Genomic DNA, 16107 nt, shown 5'->3' with positions numbered 1-16107 from the left:
ACTAGTGTCATTATTAAGTTTTCATGTGTTTCTCTGCTTTGATGCTAATCTTTGTGCTTGCATTTAATTCTGTTCTGTACAGCACCAATGTGGTTATGAATTATTCTGAAATTGAGTCTAAAGTTAGAGAAGCAACCAACGATGATCCATGGGGACCTTCAGGGCAAATCATGGGGGAGATTGCCAAGTAAGTAATTTGATTCAGCTCTGTTGAAAGATACATCTTTAAGTATATATGCCACTGCCGCTTCATCGCTCCTGAAGGATATAAATAAATTAGGGAGAGAACTATATTAATGATGGAAAAGAACGATCACAAGCAACTACTTTTAAATACAGGCTGTCCTCGTTTAGTGACCATTTGTCATTGCGGTGCTGATGAAAAAGTAATTTTGCAACCGGTCCTCACATTTAAGCCCTTTGCAAGACTGTAAAGCAGGTGAAGATTATAAGCATGTTCCCCTTTCACTTTGTGACTATTTTGTTTTAAATTGCCACTCCCAATTGTGGTAACTAAACGAGAACTACTTGTGTTCCTTTTATTAAGTAACACACAATGTTTCTTTTGGATAAGTATCTTGTAATGCATTTTTCAAATGTAAAATAGTGGGGCTCCTTCACAACCATGTTTTCCCACAAAGAACACCTGAATGTCATTTTGGACTAAAATAATAAAGCTGTCCTTATTTTTATTTTTTCATGATTTCTAATGGAAAGACATCAACATTGCTAACTCTGCATATGAAATACTTCTGTATGTAAAATGGTCCACAGCTCTTAATTGCTGATGGAGTCTTTTAACTCAGAGCAAGCCTGCCACCTGCTGTCAAATGCAAGTGCTGACATACAGTAACACCATTGATCATTCTCTTTCTCCCTCTTCCTTGTTCTTCCTCATTTTCATCTTTTTCTTTTCTAGGGCTACTTTTATGTATGAACAGTTTCCAGAACTTATGAACATGCTTTGGACACGGATGTTAAAAGACAATAAAAAGAATTGGAGGAGAGTTTATAAGGTATGTACAGTAGTGACTTTTTGTATTCACTTATTAAAACCTTAATTTTGGTGTAAACTTTGAATGCTGAAAAACACATCTGGATGTTTTAATTTAACCACAGTGTCCTCTGGCAATTAACTCAGTTTTGTGCGTTCATTAACATAATATCCATGCTAAACTTCACAGGTTTCCAGATCCTCTGTGTGCAATTAGTAGAACTTGATTTTAATCAAGTTAAATCTTTTTCAGTATACATTTTTAAGAAATGGCCTGCTTTGAAAACCAAGGGATTTTTTAGGGAGGGAGGAGCGGGCTGTTGTTGTTTTTATAAAAAGGCTCCTAAATTGAATTCCTTCTAGCAATTTTGACTTTTATTGCTTAATAAAAACCAAATAAGGGATCCTCTGTAACTTGATCTTCTTAATCCCTCCTAGCAGTCCACTGTTGAGAGACCCAATTTTAAATATTTGTTCTGAATGAAGCTATTAAAGGAACTTTCTACATTTATTTCTAATACCTTTTATATATTCTGTTTTCTCCCTCTCAATGCACAGGCTTATTTATTACATTTAATATGTTGTTATTTTATCTTACTGGTCATAGAACCAGTTTGTTTATCACTTGTTTTACTCCCATTATTGGCCCAGTTCAGTTTTATTTCTTCTACACTTGCTCTTCCACTATACCTTCAGTGAAATTCAAATATGTGTAATGCCATATTTCCAAAGTATGTTGCAGCACTAAAGGGCTTTAAATTTAAAATCTATACAGTCCAGACAATTCTGAAGATGTTAACTTTTTAAAAATAGGAAGTTTATGCCTGTTTTGTATTTTGATTACTTGTTGTAAACAAACAAACATACATACACACACACACGCATGCTTTAATGCTATTATGTATTTTGTTTAATATTGTTAAGGCTATATAGAATGATCTGTTTACTTTCAGTTACAATTTATAGACACATTTCTGCTGATGGTGTATGACTTCTATGCATGTGGGGGTGTTCCATTTTGTTTCTCTTGTTTTAGTTTTTCAAAAAGAGGCAAATTCTGGAAGCTGCAGGAAGTTTAGAGAATTAACATACTTTAAAAACTTATTTTTGTTTTGAAGTTTGCTTACATTTATCTGAAAATACTGAATTTTATACATCAACACATTTCCTGCAGGAAACGGCGTAGAAAAATTGCTGTAAAATTGCTTTTAAATGGAAAAACACTGGGGAATAAAGTAATTGCAAAAAAGAGACACAAAAGAAAATTGTTTCAGTCTTTAAAGTTCAGAACGTTTTTCCAAATTGCGTTAACTGCAATTTTTCTCTTCCTAGGAAAAAAAAATCATTCTTCAGGCAAATATCATATGAATTAATGTTCTCCATTTATTCTTTTGTCTTAGTGAAAAACATAGATTTACATCTACAGAGTATTGCTCGTAGTTCTGTAACATTTTTAAGTTGGCTCATTTTTACCAGAATGAATCCTACTTTTCTTTCTAATTGCACGTTTAAGCTTCCTTTTTCATTGCAGTTTAAAATACTGATGGCATTTTTCTTGCAGTCATAAGGTGCTTTGTATTTTTATAGTCTCTGCTGCTGCTATCTTACCTCATAAGGAATGGATCAGAGCGTGTTGTTACAAGTGCCAGAGAACACATTTATGATTTGCGATCCCTGGAAAATTACCACTTTGTAGGTGAGCGATAGAAGAATCTTATAAGCAAATTAAAGCAGTTGTTGGCGTTGTCAGTCACCTGAACCAGCTTAGAAGCTTCCCTGCTCTAATTAGAATGTGACTGTTGCCGGTTGTGTGAAGAGTGCAGAATCCAAGACGTGGGGCCCTAGAGTATTAATTAGTGAAGACAAGAACTTGCAGAAAAGACTGGCTAATAACAACAGAACCAACACAACATGAGTGTTTGGGTTTATATTAAAATATGCACTAGAGACTTGTTCCCTGTGGTGTATATAAAGGAATAGCTTTAATCATCTGGGAAGAAAGGTTAGAGCTCCAAAACATACACATCTGTTTTAAGCTAGGGATTTTTTCCCCTCCTACCAAATAATATTTACAGTGCTCAGGCAGCAAAGCCAATGTTTTTTCTGAATAAAAAGAAGCCTTTGAGAGGTGGAGCAAATTTTAGTGTGTAGTCCGGTTCAGCTGATAAGATTTAAAAAATACAGATTTGAAGCAAGATAGAAAGCTAGCAATTAGCATTTTAAAAAACCCGATTCATTTTTTCCCCTTTTCAAATACCCCACCCCTTCCTAAAGACTTGAGAAGCAAGGTTGTTTTAAGTGGGTTAAAACTGACAGGAAATGTGTTTTTAAACATCATATTTTTCACTTTCTTTTAAAGTGAGCTTTTAAGTAGATCAATGTGGGTTAGAAAACTGTAGAAACTAAAATTGTGCTCTAATGCTGTCACTTTAGGTTAAGATGAAATATTGGCTATAAAAAGTATAACTTATATTCAATAAATAAAATTACTTTAGAAAACATAACCTTAGCGGTTCTCATTTTATGTAGAGATTTCTCCAAATGCTTCAGGTTAAAGACAATTTCTTTTTGTATGTGCCGTTTTTCAGATGAGAATGGCAAGGACCAAGGTATAAATATACGCCAAAAAGTGAAAGAAATGGTAGAATTTGCCCAAGATGATGACAGACTTCGTGAAGAAAGGAAAAAGGCAAAGAAAAACAAAGATAAATATGTTGGGGTTTCTTCAGACAGTGTTGGAGGATTCAGATACAGTAAGTCCAGCTGGAGAGGACAGGTTTAGTGACATAGAGTGGTATTGTGAACCCTCTTGAATTTTTAGTATTTCTGCATAAATATGACCTGAAACCTAAAGTCCTAAAACTAGACAAAAAGAATCTAGTCAAACAAATGGATCAAAAATCTTATACTTGTTAATTGATTTATTGAAGAAAATGATCGACAAAAAATAAGTATGAAATACACGTGAAACAGACACATAGTGCATGGATATACATACTTAAACACATCATAATTTGAATGAAGTTAATTTGATATAAAGTACCTAAACTATATCTCAGGTGGAACAAGTAATCCTTGGTTGGTGATGGTAATTGGAACTGGGAACTCATAAAACATAACATCACATGATCATGCCAACTTACAGTGGCCGTTCCAATTCTTTCATTAGGCAAATCCCACAAGATCCATTGATTGGAACACCAGTTGATCACCATTTGTAACCTCCTTCCAACTTCCCCATTGACTTCTTTGTAGAAACCAGCAGTGAAGGTTGCAAATGGTGATTTCGTGACTTCAGGACTTTCTGACATTGTAATTCAGACCCGGTTGCCAAGCGCCTGAATTTTGGTCATCTGACTTCAATGGCTGCAACGACGAGGACCAACCCTATGTCTGCTCAGCACCATCTTAACTTCAAATAGTAGCTGAATGAGTGGTCACTGAATAGGGATTACCTATCTAGGAAAGGAACTCTCACATTTTTGAAGATTTATTACTTAATACTGAAATAGTTACTTTTTTCATGATGGCTTGGTATATGTGAAGGGAAGCAGAACCAAATAGTTTTGTGTACAAGTAAGTATTGATGATGCTTTTGATGAATCTGCTTGGTGATCTTGAGAAAAATGGAACTAGCAATTTGCCATATTCTGTGAACTGTACTCATTTCATCTGGAGGGTCACAAATGAAGAAAGTTATAGGCAAAAATTACTGAAACAACTTCATTGGCCCAGTCCTTGTACTGTCATAAAGTGGCTGCTATCAGAGTTGAGGCTAATCAAAAAACATAGAGACATGAACACAGCCATTGAACAGAAAGTAAGCAGATGAGGTGGCTTTTTAATACGACTCCTGATGCAGTTGTCCATACATAAACCATTCCAAGTGCAGTGCAGCTGGATTTGGTGGTCCCTGACCAAACTGAAACACACTTGTTTCAGATGTTTGTAGAATAAAATGTGATGGAATAAGGAGACGTGTCCAATAGAAATATTATTGTTTCCAAGCAGGAGTGGGAAAAGTGAGGAAAAAATGAGGCCGGGGGACTTCCTTTGGGACAGTGGCCCTTGACGCTGCTAAAGGGAAGAGAGGAGAGGAAAAGAGAAGATTGGAAGACTGGCGGCCAATAAAAAATGTCACTCTAGGAGGCTCTTCTAGATTGCCTTGCTTTTCTCAGACCATAAACTGCTTCAGAAGCCTTCCAAACCTTGTGTTGCCCTAAACCTGGAACAACCAAGCTAGAACGGGGGGAAGGGTTGGTTGGTAGTTTCAGCAGTCCATGAAAAATCCAAAACTGTTTGTCAGAATTTCTGAAATCCCATAGTTTGTTTCAAGGTTGCAGCAGTTTTGTGCATGCTCCTATTCTTTCCTATCCTGTCTTTTTTTTCCTGTATATGGAAGCATATTTTCTAACCAAGCACTCAGCTATTGTCACCAACAGATATTTTTCCCCCAGTAATGTCTGTGAGAGGCCCAGAAGGAGTCTTGTAACTCAAGTTGATACATGGTGCTTTGCAGCAAGCCAGCTTCTCCTGTAAAAAGAAAGTTTAACACAAATGCAATCCAGGGACAAAGGATAGAATAGCAGACATATTGTCTCCATGGATGTTATGTATCTTATCTGTGGTCATCTGGTGCGATGTATAAATGGAGCTGTGTGAGCGTAGGAGGGGACTTGGTAATTTCAGATTGGGGAAAATAATCTGCCATGAGCTAATGGAAGTGGGCAGAGAGAAAATTTCACATGTAAGTAAGGTATGAGTTTATATTTAATGCTCTTAGCGCCTGTGCTATGGTATAACAGGCTAAGTATTTTGTTCACGAATATAAAACAAAGTGATGTTGCACACAATCTAGTATCAGTATACAACATCAATAAATACACCTCAGCAATTATAACTGAAATTCTTTGGATCGCTGCTTGCTGGATTGTCCCCAAAAGAAATTAAATGAGAAGTTACTCTGCATTATTATGATACAAATGACGGGATTTTAATATGAGAAATAATCTATATATTTTTTTCAATGAAAAGAATTTGGCGAACAAAATCACAATTTGGAGACTTTTAAACAAATCTGCAAGGGATTATATTCGGCTTCAAATCTTCCCTCTTGGCGACCTAAACTGTATGGAATTTAAACCCAACCCCTTAAAACTGTATTTAAAAACAACTGAGGAAAACTGGCACCTTCTATTGCAGTTCACAGCCAGTTGGCTCTCTTGCAAAGCAAATTTTGTTTATGTAGCTATTGGGGGAAAGGGGTGGGGTGAGGGTGGGAGAATGGGGAAATTAAAAACTCCTAACTAGCACATAAGGGGATAATGTGCTGCATCGTCATTAAAGACTTTGAAGAGAGTTTAAAATTGTTAACTGAGGCTAGAAATATTGCCGTCTTGCAAGGTTTGGTATGAGATCCCCATGACAGCCTGGTTAAGAGTGTACTAATGAACATTTATTATATTTGGACTTTATTTGTCATACAAGCTTTATATGACCCTCATTTTATTGGGCAGAAAGATGTTTTTCTACTCGCTGTTGCAGTGTTTAGCTTAGCATATTTGTCAACAATAACATCTTTTAAATATATTTTCTGGCAATAGAACATTATTATGTGAAATGTATTGCATGTTAATTCAATTATGTAAAATGCTTTAAAATTTTCTGTTGTTTTTAACTCCTATTTAAGCTCTATTGTGAGTAAAACTGCTAGAAGTACTAGTATTTTAGAGTTATTCACTTTTTTTCTTTTCTTTCATTCTTTGACTGTCTGTTGACATTACATAGGTGAAAGATACGATGCTGAGCCCAAGTCAAAATGGGATGAGGAATGGGATAAAAACAAAGGCGGATTTCCTTTCAGTGATAAACTAGGTGAACTGAGTGATAAAATTGGGAGCACAATTGATGACACCATCAGCAAATTCCGAAGGAAAGACAGGGAGGATTCTCCAGAGAGATGCAGGTATTTCTGGCAGCAGTCTTCTTTTTCTGTAGTTCTTGTAATAGTTCTTTAATGAGCTTTTAAATATTTGTTTACTGAAAAATTACATTTTCTGTGTCGAGCATCTTCTTCAAAGTGGTTTATAATCTAGTATTTTAATATAAAACATGTTAGTTTTCTTGGCAGCAGTATGGAAGCAATTCGTAATTTTCTTTTTCTGGGTTGCATTTCACTTTCCCAATTTATCCTGCAACACGAATATTTTCCGGAACTCTGTTCAACTTGCACCTATTGTTCAGCAACCATTCAAAATTGCAGTGGCGCTGAATGAATGGTGTTTATGACTGACCCTCAAGGGTTCTGACCATCCCCATACCCCCCTCAGTCAGGTGATCACAATCTGGGTGCCTCACAATCACATGATCCCCATTTGTAATCTTCCCTGCTAGCTTCCCCAGAAAATCATTGGGGAATCCAGCAAAGATCACAATCTGCTGGCTTAAGTCTTCCTCACTTGCACCCCAGCCTCTCTGTGCTCCTACCACACTGATCACACACGCATGCTCTCTGAGCCTCCCCCACCATTTGTGTACCCTGCACATCCTCTGGGAGCTTCAACGCACCACCCTCATGTGTCCTGCCAACCCTTACCAACCCTCACACATACTCTCACCGTACTCTTTCCTTGTAGTCCTCTGTACTCTCACTGCGCCTCCCTCACAGGCCTACCTTCCTCCAATCCTTGCTACACCTCCCTTGCACCCTCAGGTGCCTGTTGGTACCCTGAACCTAGTATGTGCCCAGCTGGATGATACTGAGAAGTATTGAAGTGCTTCCTTCTGTAGTCTCTGTTTTTGCCTTATCTTTTCTGTAAAATATATACATGTTCCAGAATATAGGTAATCTTTGTGTGTTCAATATGTATTGCAGCGGTCTTTTTTAAAAAAAAAATGAATTCTACAAGTAAGCATATCTTGTGATTTTAATGCAACTCCTAAGCATAAGTTCTCTTTATTGTGGTTAATTTGATTTTCCAAGGCCCTGACAACCTGTCACACTAGATGGAGCAGTTGCACTTCCATCATTCCTGATTGACATCAGCCAACTTTTAGTCCTAGACTCTGCTTCAATATATACTGTTTCAGGCAGGCAGCCTGCCTCTCAATTTAAAAAAAAAACTTTTCATAGGACAGGGCATGAAAACAAAACAAAAGCCTGTAGCCTAATATTGCTTGAGTTTGTTCTGCTTCTTCTTTCTTCTTGATACGTCCAGATCTGTAATGATTCACCCTACAGCTGAGGATGTGTCAGGGTTCATCCTTATGTGTTCAGTTGAAAGCTACTTTATAGTAGTTATGTGGAACAGGGGTGGGTTGCTGCCGGCATTGCTGCTGGTTCGGTGCCTCAAAAATTTTTGCAAATAAAAAGGTCCCCGCATGCACAAAACCTTTAAAAAAAATTTCTCCACTGAAAATTGTGCTATGCATGCGCAGAACAGAAAAACAAAATGGTAGCCCCATAGGAGAACTGGTTTAGGGGCATGGCAGGCATGGGACCGCCAAGCTACTACTGGTTCGGCCGAACCAGTAGAAACCCACCTCTGATGTGAAAGGTGAGGTGATACCAAAATATCTCCATATAACTGTTTCCCCAGTTTACATAGGACTTGATCTGGCTACACCACAAAATCTATATGTAAAGAATGATGAGCGGACATGGTTTATGTACATTGGACTTCTGTAAGTTAGCCAATTTGATTTGAAAATTGTTTTCTGCGATGCACCAGTTCACTCAGTTGAAAGTTCCAAGGTATCAAACAGCCCTAAATAGTTTTAGAAGTTATGTAGATACAAAGTTATTTCCTGGAACAGAGTAGATTCTATTTTGTTTTAGTATTGCTATTGCTATTTTTTAGTATTAAAGGTAAAGGTTCCCCTCGCACATATGTACTAGTCCAGAGATGGCGAACCTATGGCACGCGTGCCACAGGTGGCACGCGGAGCCATTTGTCAGGGCACGCGAGGCGCTGCCCTGTCAGCTGGCCAGCGCGCATGTGCGCGCTGGCCAGCTCATTTCACCCTTTTTTAAAGCCATTTTTCACTCTCCCCAGGCTCCAGAGGCTTTATAGGAGCCTGGGGAGGGCGAAAAGAGCCCCCCCTCCGGAGGCCCTCCGGAGGCTTCCCTGAAGCCTTCGGAATGCTTAAAACGACCCTCGAGCAATCCGGAAGTGACTTCCGGTTTGCTCGGAGGGTCGTTTTGAGCGGTCCGAAGGCGTCAGGGAAGCCTCCGGACAGTCCCTGAAGCTTTTGGAGCGTTCAAAACGACCCTCCGAGCAAACCGGAAGTGACTTCGGAAGTGCCTTCGGATGGTCCCTGAAGCCTCCGGAGGGCTTCCGGGGGGAGCGGGGGAGGCTCTTTTCACCCTCCCCAGTCTCCTATAAAGCCTCTGGAGCCTGGAGAGGGCGAAAAAAGCATGTAAAAATGGGGGGTCGCACCTGTTGTGCATGCATGCGCACTGGGGGGGTCACGCATTGCATTATGGGTGCGGCACGCCCGTACACGACCTCCCTGCGCTCCCCCCATTTGTGGCACGCGAGCCAAAAACGGTTCGCCATCGCTGTACTAGTCGTTCCCAACTCTAGGGGGCAGTGCTCATCTCTGTTTCAAAGCCAAAGAGCCAGCACTGTCCAAAGACGTCGCCATCGTCATGTGGCCAGCATGACTAAACGCCAAAGGCGCATGGAACACTGTTCCCTTCCCACCAAGTTGGTCCCTATTTTTCTACTTGCATTTTTCTCTGCTTTCGAACTGCTAGGTTGGCAGAAACTGGGACAAGTAACAGGAGTTCACTCCGTTACAAGGAACTAGGGATTTGGACTGCTGACCTTTCTGATCGACAAGCTCAGTATCTTAGCCACTGCGTCCCTTTCTTTAGTATTAGTATTATATTATCTATGAATATATAATATATAATATTTCGAAAATCAATACACTGAACTTGCCAATGAGAAAGATCGGCAGTTTGGCAGTTCGAATCCCTAGTGGCGCGTAATGGAGTGAGCTCCCGTTACTTGCTTACTACCAGCTATTTTTTAGCGTATGGCATGTGTTAGCCAGAGATTACCAAAGTGGCTGGCTGCCTTTGTGAAAGGAATTTTTTAGGTGGTGTTATCTTACCCACAGGACGCCTGAATTCCAGTAGGCAATTGGGGGAGATTCCTTTCCTATCCCTATGCGGTTTATTTGTTCACGGGAATCGAGCCGCCAAACTGTCAACCTCAGCGGAACGCAGGCTCAGCTTCTCACTACGTAAGCCACCACAGCCCCAACACTAAAAAAAAAAAAAAAAAGCACAGCTATACTGTGGCTTGAACTTTTACTGTATTTCAGTAAAGATTTCTTTCTTTCAGAATAGTTAAACAATCTTTGGTGTATTTATTCTTATTTTATTTGGTTGGTGCTCTTAGACCCTCATATTATTCTTCCTCTGTAATCTGTTGGAAAGTGCTAGGAATTATGATCACTGATTTTAATGAATTAAACTACCTTTGTTGGCAAACAGCTAATATACAGAGATACAATGGGGAAGCATAACTAAGTAATAGTTATAATAATAATAATGGCAAAGCCTGAATCACTGTTTAGTAGAAAACAAAGGCTTTCCCACAGGGATACTGTACAGTAGTTTGTGTGCCTCCATGCTGACAATAAGACAACCTTCTTTAAAAGAAAATGGTGTAGTGCTCTGTTGCATTATTCAACACAAACCTGGTGCAGCTAATTCTTGTTTGAGAACACGTTATCTTTCAAGCTACCTCACAGCATATTCTTATTATTCAACAAGGCAGCTTCAGCTCTAACATGAGCTGCAATTTTGCCTTATCTTTTCTTTCTGGAAAAAAGCACAAAATTTGAGTGGATCGGTAAGCCTTGTGTTCTTCATAAGCGAGGAATCGTAATTGCAGCCAATATAATCTATGTAATAGAATGTATAATAGAGTTGCCTTATAATGGAGATAAGCAGCATATAAATTTAATAAATAAGTAATCTTATACAAATTGCGTTTTTAAATTATAGCATAGTCACTAGAAAAAATGGGTTATCTTCTAAGGAGAATATCAACAGCAGAGGTGGTATTCAGCTGGTTCTCTCCGGTTTGAGTGAACCGGTAGTGGCCGCTGCGGGAGGCTCCGCCCACCCACCCTTACGTAATGCACGAGCACTACACATGTGCAGAAGGCGGTGCGCAAGCGCAGATGAGGTGCATTTGCAAACCGGTAGGGAAGGTGTAGTGAATCTCACCTCTGATCAACAGTAGTAATAAAATGTTGGTGAAGATCCAGTATTTCCAATGCCAGTGCCCTAAAAGGAAAAGAGAATTTTCTCAATTAGTAGAATTGATAGTGAAAAGTCTGGCAATGATTCAGCTCATCTTATTTGATTGGGCATCCCAACCAAATGTGCAGGTAATGATATTTAATATCTTAAATCGAAATTATCTAAACAGAATCCTTTCTGGTTTTATAAAATCTTAATCTTAAAACCGACTAAGCCAAGGGTGTCCAAACTTGGGAACGTTAAGACTTGTGGACTTCATGCTGGCTGGGGAATTCTGGGAGTTGAAGTCCACAAGTCTTAAGTTCCCAAGTTTGGACACCCCTGGACTAAGCACTTGGTGCTTTGGTATAGTACTATGCACTGACATTTGATTAGGATGTTGCTTAAATCTCTGTCAGAAATCAGGAACCAGGATAGAGGTCAAAAGTATTACAACTTTATTTCATGTACCTCTGTACAAGAATCTGAACTACTAACAGTCAAGATGAATTGGTATCAGAATAAGAGTCAAGTAAGGCTGGACTTAGGTCTCTCACAAAACAGAGATACTCCAGACTGATGATGCATTTGACCTTAGCTCAGCCCGGTCGTTTCCTACAGTGTCAGATTTAAAAAATATTATAATTTGTAACCAAAATGTTATAATTAGTTTTAAAAAAATTCAGTGAAGTCTTTTAAGCAGCAATTCCCACAATAATAAAAATAACAAATAGGTTGGAAGAGATTTTGGATTTTAAAATGATACCGTTTGGATTTCTTGATGAAAATTCAGGTTTAGAAGATGCTGACAAAACGATTGTAGCACTGAATAATTTCTAGAAGTGTGTAAGATATTTCAGAGAGGTGTTTCAGAATTGGGACACTTCCAGGTGGTTGAAAGAATTTCAGAAATAAAATTGGAATAGCTTTTTCAAGTTGGCATTGCACTAGTAATTACCTCTCCAGTCTCTTTACTTATGTCTTCATATAATATCTAATATAGGTGTGTTTTGGTTTTAATTTTCACAGTGATAGTGATGAAGAAAAGAAATCCAAAAGAGGTAAATCACCAAAAGGTGAATTCAAAGATGAGGAGGAAACGGTGACCACAAAACATATCCACATTACACAAGCCACAGAGACCACAACCACAAGGCACAAACGCACAGCAAATCCTTCCAAAACCATTGACTTGGGAGCAGCTGCCCATTACACAGGAGACAAAGAAAGTCCAGACCAGAATGCTGGAACTTACACTCCACAGTCAACAGCCAAGGTAAGAAAGTAACTAAAGACACCACTGTGAGTTAGAATTCTCATTCCTCTTAATCCAAATTGCTTTTTGTTTAAAGTAATACATCTAAAAAAGTTTTGGCTGTGCTGGAAGTCATTTATTGAAAACCGCAGGACTATTTTTGTGTTGAATGATCAATGGTTATTGGAAGTCATGGACATAAGAACCACAACTTACCAGAAGTAGTGCTTGTGATTCATAAATATGAGGTAATTGTCATAGGCTTGACTTAGGTTGGTATCCCCAGATTCTCTTTTAAAGATTCTAAGCATCTTCTGGAGAACCTACAGGCTCCTCTATACACTACAAAACTCTCACTAAGGCTACCTGGCCTAGACAGCCTACACAAGCTTTCCCAAGAAGCCATCCCAGTTAACAGTCACTCTCTGTATAAGACTGCTTCTTTGGTAGGCTGCCTATTCCCACCAATGGTGTACTGGGAGGAGAGTAAACCAAACCACATTGCTGAGTAGACTGTTGGCTACTGCATCACTTATTGCTGCTTCAGTGTCCACCCTGATTGAGCGCTTTTGATCTTAGCTGTCAAACCCAATGATTTGATATTAAGTGATGTTAACATATTGAAAACTGTTCAGTATTGTGCTGTACTTCACTGCAGACTGGTATTCCAGGTGCATGGGGGTAAACTGTCTTTGATTCAAAGATAAAACTTTGCAAACACAAGAAAACAGGGCTCAGATTTTGGACTCTACCATTTTTGTCCTAATCTTCTATAGTATTGCAAGTCAAATTTAGCTTTTGGCTTCAATAAATTTTTCATTTACTGAAAAGAATGAGACAAATCTATTGGCATTCTTTTCCAAGTATCTGCAATCAACGAACTTAACTGTTAAGGGCTTAGCGTCAGAAGTTGCTGTTTTATGGAATCAATCAAGCAGGCAACTTGAAAGGATATTGAAGGGACCATAGAACAAAGGGACAACCTCATCAGCCTTAGGGAAGTTCAAATACTAGAAATATCACCTATGCTAGTGAATATATGGAAACATAGTATGTTTTTGCATAAATAACATTTATCAGTACTTCTCTGGCACCAGCCCTGGCAGGTATGTGCTATAATAAAAGGGAGTCCACGTCATAAAAGAATCTAGAAAATACTGAGGAAAGGTACAAGCACTTTTCTTCCCACTTTATCTACTTAAGCTTACTTAACCTCAATCGAAATTAATGCAGTTGTAAAATCAGCCACTGGGATACAGTTTTCTCAAGCTAAGCTGAATAAGGTGTAATCAGGTGGCACAATGTTTCATTATGTCCTAAAATAAAAGACGGTTTGTTTATATCTCTTTCTGCCACCTGAAAGCAACTATAATTTAACAGACAACCGTTTGGCAGCACCCCTAAACAAATCATTTTCATCTGCATTGTCTGCTGTTCAAATATATCTATTTGCTTTGTCGTAAAATTGTTTTCTGACAAATTACTTAGTTTTAAAAATGACATCATACAGATAAAGACATTTTATTGGTTAGAATTTCCCCTCAGAGAGGAAAGAAGCTTGGACTCTGTTTCAAAATAAAAGCTTGCAAATTGCCCTAGATATTCTAGTAGTGAGGTCCTATTTGATCTGTACTGTATTTTTCTCTTGCTTTTTTTTCCTTACGGAAACAACCAAGGGTACGAATAAATTAAAAGCATATAGTCTGCAGTCACATCCTATAAAAAAACTCTGTTAAGAAATTATCTGTGGGAATTAAATCACCTCCACAGTACTTCAGATCATGTGATTTCCTGCTCCACAGCTAATATGGTTGTTGCTAAGAACAATGGGAATTGAAATCCATACATCTGAAAAGTGCCAAGGTTGGGAACTACTGGCCTATAGTTTTACAGTACATCTCATATGAAGGAGCCTCTAGAGGAGAACAAGAGGGTCAGTTTCTTGAAGGACCAATACAAGTAGTCCTCAACTTACAACAGCTCATTTAGTGATGGTTTGAAATTACAACACTATTGAAATAAGTGACTTATGACCATTTTTCACACTCAGTGACTGTTGCAACATCCCCATGGTTGTATGATCAAAATTCGGACGCTTTGCAACTGGTTTATATTTATGACAGTTGCAGTGTCCTAGAATCATGTGATCCCCTTTTGTGACCTCCTGGCAAGCAAAGTCAGTGGGGAAGCCAAGTTCACTTAACAACCGTGTTATGAACAATAGTGATTCACTTGACAGCTGTAACAAGATGGGTCGTAAAATGGAGCAACATTCACTTAACAACAGGCTTGTTTAGCAGTAAAAACGTTGGGCTCAGTTGTGGTCATAAGTAAAGGAATATCTATTACCCAGCTAAATGAAACATTGGATACATAGTATATCACTGAAATTTTGGTCACTCCCACATCTATGGTTAGTTTGGTGCTCAGTGTTAGAACCTACTACATAGCTAGGGACATAACACTTTTTAAGTTTTGTTTTCCATCTCCATTTTCCCTTTAATGTCAGAAATCAGTCACAGCACAAGCCTTTTTCCCCCGCAGACATAGGAACCACTATTCTGATGTGCCTTTTATCACAAAAGATGTTGTGGACTGTGTTATGCTTTCTTTGCTTGTTATTCAGCGAAGTTTTTTTGTTTTTTTTTGTTTCCAATTATAACTTATCTAACAATGTACTGCTAAACTAATGTATTGGAGAAAACATCATAAAAAAAATTAAGGTGAGCCATTTGTCTACTTAATAAAGCTGCAATGAGCAGATTTTCTAGAAGCTCATCAGGTATGCAGAGTTTACTATAACGTGTGCCAACGCTCATGGACTATTAAAAAAAGATAAGGTGCTACAAGAAAAACAACTTTCCATCCATTGTTATTTGTGACTATGCAGAAAAATGTACATTAATGGATCACACATATTAAAATATAATGGCTTTATGAAGTTATTACCTTGCAGTTTAATCGGTGATTTATTTTAGTAAATTCAGGGGCCAGTGGTAAGATAAGTCATCACAATATCTTTAATTATTGATAAGGAATTAAGCATTTTGGGTATGATATACAGTATTCAAGAAGTTCATTTTCTAGCTTAGTAGTTTCATCAAATATAGATAATTTAAAATATCAGTTGTTGTTATAAGAGCCGGTTTAAACCAACACGTTAGCTTTGAACTAAGGGGGATGTCAAATCCTTTACTGAATTTTCTCTTTTAAGTAGAAATGTTCTTCTGGAAAGTTATTGTTTTTTTCTTGTTTTTTCTATTTTTAATGTTGGCTCCTGGAGTTGGCCAGTCTTCTAAAATAAATAACACCATTTACACATTTGCTTACCTTAGATGGGATGCAATGTACTGGAGAGTAAAATATAGTAGAATTAAAATTCTTACTTTCAAAATTTGAATGCTGAACTTAAACCACAAATCAATTTTCAAATTAGTGATTACAGAGGGCTTAGAATAAAAATGGGAATAGATATTTGTGAAGAGCTACAAGCATTTTATGAAACTGGAGTGGTTTTCCTGGTATTCTTAAGGTCCCAATATCAATTTTAAGAGCCAACTTCATATAGGCATTTCTGTTATCTTTATTTTGAAACTT

At 38.1% G+C, this 16107-nt stretch overlaps 1 protein-coding gene across 2 annotated transcripts in view; it reads left to right on the top strand.

Moving 5' to 3' along the window:
* Positions 1-16107, top strand: part of CLINT1 (clathrin interactor 1) — a 69428-nt gene that overhangs the window by 37309 nt on the left and 16012 nt on the right. For both annotated transcript variants that reach the window (XM_081937080.1, XM_081937079.1), the window contains exons 2-7: positions 83-187; positions 920-1016; positions 2582-2690; positions 3583-3747; positions 6782-6959; positions 12285-12531. In XM_081937080.1, coding sequence (XP_081793206.1) covers positions 83-187; positions 920-1016; positions 2582-2690; positions 3583-3747; positions 6782-6959; positions 12285-12531 — 901 coding nt within the window. The remainder of the gene's footprint in view (positions 1-82; positions 188-919; positions 1017-2581; positions 2691-3582; positions 3748-6781; positions 6960-12284; positions 12532-16107) is intronic.

Source organism: Natrix helvetica, assembly GCF_964273705.1.
Source record: "Natrix helvetica genome assembly, chromosome: 1".
In the NCBI taxonomy this organism is placed as follows: Eukaryota; Metazoa; Chordata; class Lepidosauria; order Squamata; family Natricidae; genus Natrix; species Natrix helvetica.
The sequence above is the reverse complement of the archived record's forward strand: the minus strand, read 5'-3'. Positions and strand labels throughout refer to the sequence as shown.